Source organism: Lutra lutra, chromosome 12, assembly GCF_902655055.1.
Source record: "Lutra lutra chromosome 12, mLutLut1.2, whole genome shotgun sequence".
Lineage (NCBI taxonomy): Eukaryota > Metazoa > Chordata > Mammalia > Carnivora > Mustelidae > Lutra > Lutra lutra.
Genome location: NC_062289.1, coordinates 78,825,672 through 78,836,338, shown reverse-complemented (window position 1 = coordinate 78,836,338; position 10,667 = coordinate 78,825,672). Strand labels below are relative to the sequence as shown.

General features: G+C 55.6%; 1 protein-coding gene across 2 annotated transcripts in view; it reads left to right on the top strand.

The window, feature by feature from the left end:
* The first annotated feature begins 5,442 nt into the window (after positions 1-5,442).
* The window catches only part of ADGRD1 (adhesion G protein-coupled receptor D1), a 125,171-nt gene continuing 119,946 nt past the window's right edge, over positions 5,443-10,667 (top strand). For both annotated transcript variants that reach the window (XM_047697578.1, XM_047697577.1), the window contains exons 1-2: positions 5,443-6,223; positions 6,319-6,355. In XM_047697578.1, the coding sequence (XP_047553534.1) occupies positions 6,164-6,223; positions 6,319-6,355 (97 nt within the window). In that variant the 5' untranslated portion in view covers positions 5,443-6,163. The remainder of the gene's footprint in view (positions 6,224-6,318; positions 6,356-10,667) is intronic.

Here is a 10,667-nt window from a genome sequence, read left to right as displayed (position 1 = left end):
CCCCATCGCCTGTGACCCGCAGTGTGTCCTCTGTGGTTACCAGTCTGTTTGTCGCCTACCCTCCACCTTGTCTCCCTCGCTCCTCTGTTTTGTTTCCTAATTCCACATGAGTGAGACCATCTGGTGTTTATCTTTCTCTGACTGACTTATTTCACTCAACATTACACTCTCTAGCTCCATCCACGTCACCGCAAATGGCATGGGTTCATTCTTTTTCATGGCTGCATACTATTCCATTGTCTACATACACCACATCTCTATCCATTCATATGTCAATGGACGCTGTTTTCATAGTTTGGGTATTGTAGATACTGCTGCTATAAACTTCACGGTGCATGTAGCCCTTTGAATTACTATTTCTGTATCTTTGGGTAAATACCTAGTAATGGGATTGCTGGGTCATGGGATAGTTCTACTTTCAACTTTTTGAGAAACCTCTGTGCTGTTTCCCAGAGGGGCTGCACTAGCTTGCGTTCCTACCAACAGTGTAGGAGGGTTCCCCTTTCTCCACATCCTCGCCAACAAACTTCTGTCATTTCCTGACTTGCTAATTTTAGCCATTCTGACCGGTGTGAGGTGGTATCTCATCGTGGTTTTGATTGGTGTTTCTCTGATGATGAGGGACGTTGTGCATCTTCTCGTGTCTGTTGGCCATCTGTGGGAAGTGAACACTTTTAACTGAGCTTAAATACACTTGGATTAATCAAATACACTTGGGATCCTGCATAGAGAGACTAAAGGGGGGAAAGGGGCAGTTAGCAATGTCTGCCCTGCATCTTCCTGGTGGAAGGAAGTTCCTCACCAACTAAACGGTTTACTTTACCCCTCAAAGTTCCCATGTGCACATCCAAGCAGAGTCGTCACTGACTCTTGAAGCCTGTATGTGGATATCCGAGACCATGGGGTCGACATGCCTGGTGGATGGGGGAAGCCATCCTGATGGTGCTGATTGCCCTGAAATGGCGGGACTAAGCAACTAAGCAACGAGGCTGGGAGCTGAAGCAGGGGCATGCAGGACCCAGACCAGAGGGGTGGAGTGTCTCTTCCCCCAGCCCCGGCTCCTGCCCCTTTCCCTCTGTGTCTGTGTTTTGTTGAATGGCAAATTACTGTGGTTTCCTGAATTGACCAGGGCTCCTAATTACAAGGGACAGAAACCAAGCTCATAACTGCTTGAGCCCAAACGTGCATTGATTGGTCCCGTCAGTGAACTGACTTTCGGTATAGCAGGATCCAGGGGCTCGGCTGATGCCATCAAATTTCCCCCTTGTTTGCCCATTTTTTCTACCGTTGGTAATTCTTTCCTTTTAGTGAGAAAAAAATGGCTATCAAAAGCCGTACCGGGGCGCCTGCGTGGCTCAGTGGGTTCAGCCGCTGCCTTCGGCTCAGGTCATGATCTCAGGGTCCTGGGATCGAGCCCCGCATCGGGCTCTCTGCTCAGCAGGGAGCCTGCTTCCCTCTCTCTCTCTCTCTCTGCCTCTCTGCCTGCTTGTGATCTCTGTCTGTCAAATAAATAAATAAAATCTTTAAAAAAAACAAAAGCCGTATTTAAGTTTGTTCCGGGTTAGCAGTGGGGGAAGGTATCTGTCCCGGGGTCGGTATCTGCCCCAGGGAAGGCACCAGTGATATCAAGGTGTGCAATGGACAGGTGTGCACGGGCCGGGACACTCACAGTGCTCCCGCCGGTCCTCTGCCCGCCGTGGCACCCGCAGTCCCAGTGGGAGCACGTGGGCGGGTGAAGGAAGTGTTCTGCAGAAGGAGACACATGCTTCTGTCCACCGAAGGGGCCGGGACCTGGGCCGGCAGGAATTCTGCCTGTCCGTGATATACCCCACGCTGCATCCAGGGTGCTAGCCCACTTCATAGGTTTTTCCAGAATGTTCTTCCTTTCCCTAAGAGGAAGAATTCCCTGACTCCTTCCCAGCTCGTCCTGGCTGAGTTCACCTCCTCAGCTCTCTAAGCCCCTCAGTTTCTACAGCACCTGTGTGCTGCCCGCACACCCTAGCACATGGCCGGGTCCAGCCACATGGGACACACGCAGCTCCTCACGGATCCGCTGGTTTCTGTAAGGTGGTGTGGCTATGGGAGGGGTCAGGGTGAAGAGAACGAGTGTTAAGAACTCGCGGTCTGCACAGACTTTCCCACCTCCTAAGCATCTGAGCAGCTCCTTGTGCCCTCCATGAGGTCCCCGGCTGTCCTCCTGTGGGCACAAGGGCACGTGTCCACTTGGCACCTGCTGTCCCTGCATAAGTCACCCAGTTATGTCTCCACCTTCAGCCAGCTTCGTGCTTAGCTTCATGCCTGGAAACGCCTGTGCAACAGGGAGCCTGCTGAGGGCTTGGGGGTCATTTCCTTTTTCCCCTTTTCAGCTTCATTAAGGTAAAATCAACAAATAAGATGATTCTCTTTGAAGTATATGCTTGGATACATACATGTTTGATATGTGTAGAGACGGAGGGATTTCCACAGTAGAATTAACACATACCTCACTTTGCACCTGGCTTATTTGCTTATTTATTTATGTGCTTTTTTGGTGAGAACACACAGGTTCTACTCTCACAGCACATCTGAATTACACCACTCGCTCTTCTCAACTACAGTCACTGCACTGAGTCACTCCGGTGAGTCCTCAGACCTTACTTGTCTGGTCCCTGCTGAGCCCATTCTACTTGCTTCTGTGATTCTCTTTATTTATTTTTTTATTTTTTAAAGATTTTATTTATTTATTTGACAGACAGAGATCACAAGTAGGCAGAGAGGCAGGCAGAGAGAGAGGAGGAAGCAGGCTCCCGGCTAAGCAGAGAGCCCGATGCGGGGCTCGATCCCAGGACCCTTGGGACCATGACCCGAGCCAACGGCAGAGGCTTTAACCCACGGAGCCACCCAGGCGCCCCTGTGATTCTCTTTAGATCCACATTTAAGTGATGTTAAGGTCCCACTGAAAACAGTTAACGTCTACCTCAATACAAAGCTGATAGACTTTTACCAAACACACTTTTTCTTTTAAGTCAAACACACAGGCGCTCATTCAGGGAGTACTAAATGCTGAAACCCTGTGTACTAGGCTATGTGACCCAGCGATTCCATGTCTGGGAACACATCCCAAGGAAATGAGAACCCTGTGTTGACGAGACACTTGCACCCACACGTTCATCACAGCGTCACGTGTGGTGCCCGAGACCCAGACCCAGCCTGTCTGTCGGGGGGGCATGGGTCCAGAAGATGTAGGGTGTATATGCCATGCTGTACGGCTCAGCCGACATTGCATTAATGTCCTGCTGTCCCTGCAGATGTCATTATGCAGTAATTAATTGCATTAATTCCAATAAATGACCCAGCATTAAGCTGGGTGAAATATGTTGGACAGAAAAAGACAAGTGCCTTATGATTTCCCTTTCATGGGGACTCAGGACAGAGCAGAACAAAGCCGCAACTCCTGGAATGAGAGATCAGGTGTGGGGCCAGCAGAAGGGGGGAGGAGGAGTGGAGGAGGGTGCTCACAACGCCCGAATGGGTGAGATGAACACCGGGATGCACGCCCAGTGTGGCAACACGGCTGTGCGCTTTACAGGGTCCTCGTGGAGAGCAGATCCTAGGAGTTCTCAGGACAGGGAAGAAACATTGTTTTCTGTTCCTCTGTGTGTGTCTCTAGGGACATGAGAGATGGTAACTGACTGTGGGGACCGTTTCACCGGGCATGTGAATCGAACCAGCTGCCTGGACTTACAGGTGCAGCCGGGTGTCCGACAGCTCGGTGACACCAGGGGTAAGTGCTGAGCCCTGTTCTTGGGGCTGAGGACAGAAGAACGTCGCTGCTCCCGCGGGGCTTAGTTGTGGGGAGACACGCACAGCGGGGGAATGAGGGCTGAACTCGAAAAGACTATCAGACAGGGAAAGGTGACGTGGAGGAAAGGAGCAGGAAAGGGCGTCAGGGAGGGAGCCCTGGGGCCAGAATGCTGCTCCGGACCGGCCAGAGGCTCACGGGGACTCGCAGTGCTGAGGCCCCAGCCCTGAGCCCGCCTGCACTGCCTCCAAAGTCTGTCCTGCCGGGAAACGGCACTTCAGGTGAAGGGGCGTCACTCTCAACGTGGGAGGAGATGTGGGAGGACAGGTGATGCGAAGTAGCACAAGTAGGTGGTCTGGGGTTCTGGGCAAACGCCAGTCCCCGGTGAGTGTAGACACCTGCAGGGTGGGCTGCCTGGTTCACTTTATCTGCAGCGTTTATGCCGGCCGTGGGTCTGGGGGCTTCCATGATCTGACAGCACCCCAGAGATCAAAAGGGGGCACAGGCTGCTTTGTTCCGCCGTGGAAACGGGAGAGGTTCACACAGACAGCGGCCCGTGGAGAGGTGGTTGGTGAAGGCTGGGAAGGGGCGTCCATGTGGCCACGTCCGTCTGGAGGCGGCGGGAGGAGCGAGGACACAGGTGGCGAACTGGGCAGCTGGCTACTGTCTCGGCTTGAACGCCGGAGTCTGGGGCTCGGGGCTCACCGGTGCACGAGGGATGCAGCCGCTGCCAGCGGTGATCTGGAACCTTCCGCAGCCAGGCGGGAAGGCTCAGGGCTGCCACCTGCCCACTTGCCTGACGTTTGACATCCAGGTTTGGGTTTCTGCTCTCCCGTGGAGACTGGAAGCCATCTTCTTATCCTCTTTAGGAAGTGCTTGGATTCGGGACTTTATTCCATTTAAAGTCAGGACGAAGGAAAGAGTGCTCTTAGCTAACATTTCGCGATGTTCTTGTCTACTTGGGACTTGTCATCACACCGACGTTTATTGGGTGACAGTTTCTCCTCGCAAGGTTTATAGTGTGTTCTCCAGCTCCCAAGCACGGCCTTGGGGGCCTTGTATGCGTCACCTCCCTGGGGGGTAGGAGTGGCTGCTCCCTTCCCCGAGACAAGGAGTTGGAAGCACAGGGAGGGTCAGTCATTTCCCTGAGAGCACACAGCTCGCAGCTGCTGGAGACGGCCCGGGAGGCAGGCGTGGGAAAAAATCATGGAGCAAACTACAGTGCTGACTCCGATCGTGTGTGTGTGTGTGTGTGTGTGTGTGCACATGCATGGGAGCCTTGTGTGAACGTGTGTGTATGAGTTTCGTGAGCGTGTGTGAATGAGTGCCTTGTATGATTGTGGGAGCATGTGTGTGAGCATGTGAGTGTGAGCTGTGAGTGTGAGCATGTGTGTGAACGTGGATTGGGATAGATTGGATTAACTTCTGGTCTTGAGTAAACTGAGGCCCCGGCAACTCAGGGTTTGACTCCTGCATGCGGGGGGCGGGGGGATTTGGGGTTTGGCATGAGGACCCCGAGGACCCTATAAACCCTCCCAGAGCGTTCACCCGCCTCTGAAAGGGTTAACGAGAACAGTGTGGTCAGCACTTATCTGGGGGCACGCGGGTGTGGCTTACTTTCCGTTTCCATCTGTGTATCACCTTCTATCTTCCTTCGGACAAACAAGGCTCAGCTGTCAACACAGTTTAGGGTTTGTCGTGGGATTTCTCATTAGGGACTGTGGCTCTGACCTGGTGGTTGCTGGTGGGAAGCCTCTGCTGTCCCCGGACGCTGAGCCTGCTCAGGCCCGACGTTCTCAACAGACCGGTGTTAGGACCCAGGAAGGACGCCGGAGCGAGGGGTATAAATAGAGAAGCCGTCTGGACAAAGTTTGAGCAGAGAGCCTGACAGTGGAGAGCCTGACATCACTGCCTCTGGCCCGTGCTGGGGCTGAGTCAGGGTGAAGGAAGGAGCCGGCCCGGGGGGTGCACGGGGCCAGCGGGGGGGTGCACGGGGGGCACACGGGGGCGCACGGACCAGCGTCTCTGAGAGTCTCCTCGCGCTGCCTGCTTCAGGCAAGGAGAGAGGGGCCAGTTCGAGCCTGGCTGGAGGCAGAACGGGAGTCCGGAGAGGAAGGGCAGCCCAGACGCTGACGCTGGCCCCGCAGAGCTTTGGGTCACCCTCCCGAGGCGTCGGCACCCAACACTGTCAGGCTCCCGGACAAGGAAGAGACGCCTGTGAGCGGGCAGGACGGCTGTGTTTCACCCACTACAGAGAAGCAGATCTTTCCCCACCTGGATCCTGTGAAAATGTCCCTTTCCCGGGGCCGTGAAAGTTAGGGCGCACGCTTGGCCGCAGAGCTCGGGAACGTGGCGGAATCGTGTCCCGACCCCCCGGGAGCCATGAGGAAGCTGCTCTGGGGCCGGCATTTCTGGCTGCTACTGCTCTGCTGCGATTTCCAGGTATCGTCTCCCAGGGGCTGTCTCCGAGGTCGGGCTAGGTCTCTGTGCCTGCGCGGCCGTCCCGGGTCTCTGACGCTCTCGTCTTTTGTGTGCAGGTGCATGGAGCCTTCTCCAGGCTGCCAGCCCATCCAGGTAAGGGAGCGTCCTCCGGCGCTGTCCACCGCCTGTCCGCCCGCCTGGCGCCGGGGTCCCCACACGGTTGGGTCGCTTGTCTCCGGGGCCTGCGTAGGGCGGCCCAGCTGCAGGCCCCTCTGTCCCCGGCTGGCGGCCCTTTGTCTCCCGGCACCTCTGCTCATCCTGGTGTCAGACACTGCTGTCTGCAGCTGCCTCTGGCTCTTGGTCACTGCCGCCTTAGGATGAAGGGAGGTACTGGCTTTCTGTCTGCTGCCCTGACTCCTGCCGTGTGTCTCCAAGCTGACTTAGGGCTCTGTCCTCTCTGTCCCCATCCCAGCTGGGGCTCACTGTCCGTGGGCCAATGCGAGTCCTCGGTCTGCAAGCTGTCCCTGAGTGGTGTGGCCACGTCGCAGGTACAGGCTTGGGGAAGAAGGGGGTCTGGTGAGCAGTAGGAAGGCCCTGTGGCCGCGGTACCCTTGGCTCCCCTGTGTGTGGGGGTGAGGAACCCGTCGAGGTCCCAGCGCCCATGCTTGGGAGCCATGCGAGGAAACCTGACCCACTGGGGAGCATACCCAGACTCAGAGCTCCCACCGCCTCTGTCCCTGCAGCCCGGCCCCCTCCTGGGCACCATCCAGAACCTACGGGCATAGCCAGCATCCCCAGGCCCCCCAGCCACAAGGCCAGGCCTCTGCTGAGAGTGCCAGGACCTCAGTCGTGGGGCTGGACCTTCTTCTTTGCAGGTGATCCTGGAGGGTGGGGGGCACAGACTGAACTACTTGTTTTCATGGCTGGTGCTGCCGTTTCTCTCCCACCCACACGCCCAAGTTAAGTCTTCTGTTGGAAAAAGTGTGAGGGCCATGAATTCTGTGTGCTCCCCTTTCCCCAACCAAAGTGCAGAGGAAAGAAATCAGGGCTCCATGGTTCGGGTGTCATGCTAAGGGGCGCATGTGCATCTGCCCTGAGGCTCTCCCCTTCCCACCGGGTCGGCTAAGGCTCCTGCTGGTTTTCCAGTGGACAAGAGTGAGGGAGGGTGTCAGCGGGCAGACAGGTGTAAGACCCAGGCTGCTGCCCGGCGTGGAAAAGGAAGCCAGGAAGCGGTTTCCAGGTTGTACCCTGGCCACGTGGCACCCACACACGTATCCACACCATCCACACACATCACACCAGGTACACACATCCACACATGTGCACACATCACACCCAGGTACACACACCCACACGTGTGCACACATCACACCAGGCACACACATCCACACGTGTGCACACATGTCCATACCCACATGCATGTACACACACACACATGCACGCACATCCTCTTGTGTGCACCTAGGCCTTGACCCACCGCTGAAAGGAGCGGTTTGAATTCAGTCTCTGCTCCACATGGAAGCGTTGCTTCTCTCACGCCCTATCATGGGCCGAAGCTGACTTAGTTTCCCCGTAACTTATACCGCGGAGACGAGATGGTGGCAGATGAGCGTGGCCAGCAGCGGGGAGGGCTGGAGCTGCTCAGCCCCCTTGCCGACGTCCGCGCCTACGGGCTCCCTTCCTGTCTCCCTTCCTGCGTCTTGGGGTCTCTCCTGTCCTCCTTGCCGCCCCCACGCTGTTGACGGTCTGCCACCTGAGCCTCCTCCCGCCCTCGTCACCATAATGACAGAGGCAGGCGCGCCCCGGACATGACCGTGGGTGTTCCCTTGTGGCCGAAAATCTACTGCTTGCGTTTTCTTCCTTCCCCTTTCCCTCCTCCCTTCCTTCCTTCTCTCCGTGTCTATCTGCCTCTCTGTGTCTCTCTCCATGTCTCTCACTGTCTCTGTCTCTATTTCTCTGTGTTTCTGTGTGTCTGTTTCTGTATCTCTCTGTTTCTCACTGTCTCTGTCTCTTTGCTTCTCTGTCTCTCTTTATCTCTCTCTGTCTCACTGTCTCACTCTTTCTGTCTCTCACTGTCTCCTTCTCTCTCTGTCTCTCACTCTCTCTGCCTCACCTTCTCTTTCTCCCCTGTCTCCCCTCTTCCTCCTCTTACTCTGTTCCTTCCATCATCTGCTCTCCCTACATCCTGCAGGGATGTCTGACCCCAGCTCCATGGTCCATGCGGCACCCCCACCAGGAGGCCGCCTTCCTTTCTGCTTCTGGGGGCACCGACCTTCAGGGTCCTGGGAGGAGCCCCAGTGGGGAAAGCCTAGCCCAGGCCCTGTCCAGGGCGCCCACTCACAGACACAGACACAGGCAGGGAGCCCGTTCCTGGAGGGGGAGCCTTTGCAAACCACTAGACCGCACCCCACAGGGAATGGCTCTGTGAGCTGTCGCCGTGAATTCTGGGGGAACATGGAGCCGCATTGAAAACTGGCAGCATAGTGGGTGCTCAGACATGGATTCTGTGGGGTCCCCACACAGCCCTCTCCTGCAGGAGGGGGGCTTCCGGTGAGGGCAGGTGATTTGCCTGAGGTCGCCGGTGAGATGTGGCAGTGACCTCAGCAGCTCTCAGTGGGCTCAGACACATAAGGGCATGTGGGGAACACGAGGGCATGGAAGGGGCTAAGCAGCAGGTGTGCCCAGGACGTGGGGCCGGCCTCTGGGAGGGCCCCTTGTTCCCACGGCGGCCACTCCAGACTTGCCGTCTTAAGGTCATGCCAGGACTCGCAAGGCCTCCCTGTCTTGCCGTGACCCCACACCGTGTCCCGCGTGGGAGATGCTCAACCGGGGTGGGCCTGACCATGCGCCGTGGGTCACACAGGAGCGGAATCGGTGAGCACGGCCCGCCTGCCACACGGCGGCTCCTGGGGGCACCGTCATCGGCTTATCTGTCCACACTAGCCCAGGCAACGAGGCATTGACCAGATGTGTGTCTCTACCATGTAGATAGGTATTCAGTTCTGTAAATCATTGAACGACAACTCTAGATCGTTCTGAGCCTTCATTATTATCTATGTTTATCTGTGACCGTGGACTTTCATTTTGGAGGAAGGACGGCATTAAGCCTTTCCCCAGGCCCAGGCCACTGAGTACATGCTCCACTCCGGGGATGGCGCTGGGAAGCACGGTGGTTGATAGACGTAAGCCATACATGGCTCCAGCGGAGAAATTGCGGGGATTTACAAAGTTCACCCATGTGCCGTTTATTTAACTTCTCTAATGAGGAAAAGGGACCTTCTACATCCCCGTTATCCAGCCGCTCCCAGACCTGGGGTACCCAGAGCAGCTGGGCTCGACCTGGCACTGGGAGGTCGGGTCAGCTCCCCTCGTGGCCCTGTTCAGAGGCCTAGAAGGCCAATACGGATGGTTATGGTGATTGTAATTCCCTCTGGCCGAGACTGGTTATTTCTCTGTGCAAATCAACAGTCCGTTCCCTATATTTATGTATCTTTTAATGGAGGCATAATGGATACAACATTATTTTAGGTTCAGGCGTACGATGTCATGAGTCAGTATCTGTACATATTGCAAAATGATCAGCAAAATGAGGCAAATTAACATCGGTCAGTGCCACAGGGTTACAGGGTCTGCAAGGGGCTGTCCAAGCCGCTAGGTCCCGCCAGAAACTCCATTCTTCTTCCCAGTGCAAAGAAGTGTTCATGAAGGAGTTTTTAAAAATAACGCTTATACGCTACTGAACAAACGGAAGTGTGATCGATGGAGATTTTGGGGTATAAATAATTTCAGAAGTGTGTACGTATGTATTTTTTCTATGTTCATCCATTCATTTATTCATGATTGCGTTTCCTCATCCATTCTGCCTACGTAGTTTGAAAAAATTTATCACTAAGCTTACCCTTTTGGGGAGAATCCAAATGCAAAAATCTGGATTACACAGACAGACACACACCCTGGGCGTGTGTTAGATGTGAGACTGTGGTACAGATGGACCAGAGGATCTGACACAGCAGATATGTCAACAAACAAAAAAATTCAAGGACTAGTTAGTGCTGTGGGCAAACAGGGAAGGAGCTGGCAGTGTGGAGGGTGATGGCGTGTGGGCTGCGCTCTGACCCGAGGTTCCCGTGGTCGGGGTGCCAGGGGAAGAGCATTGTAGGTGGTGGGCACAGCGGGGAGTCCTGCAATGAGACTGAGGAGGACCAGTCAGGGCCAGCTCCGCGACTGCTGGGGACTGATCTCCTCCGTGGCGTGCACTGCTGTTGTACGAGGCATGGGACGCCGGGATGGACTTCCCTACAGCTTCAGGGGAAGACGGTTCCTGCTCACGAGTCCTAGAGAAGGGGCGGGTGTGCAGGATCCAGAGGAGCAACGGAAAGGGAAGAGGGAAGGTCGTGTTAACGGTCCTCTGGGGCATGAGTGGCCGCGTGTCCCTGCTCCTCACCAGGCTGAGTCCAGCACATGG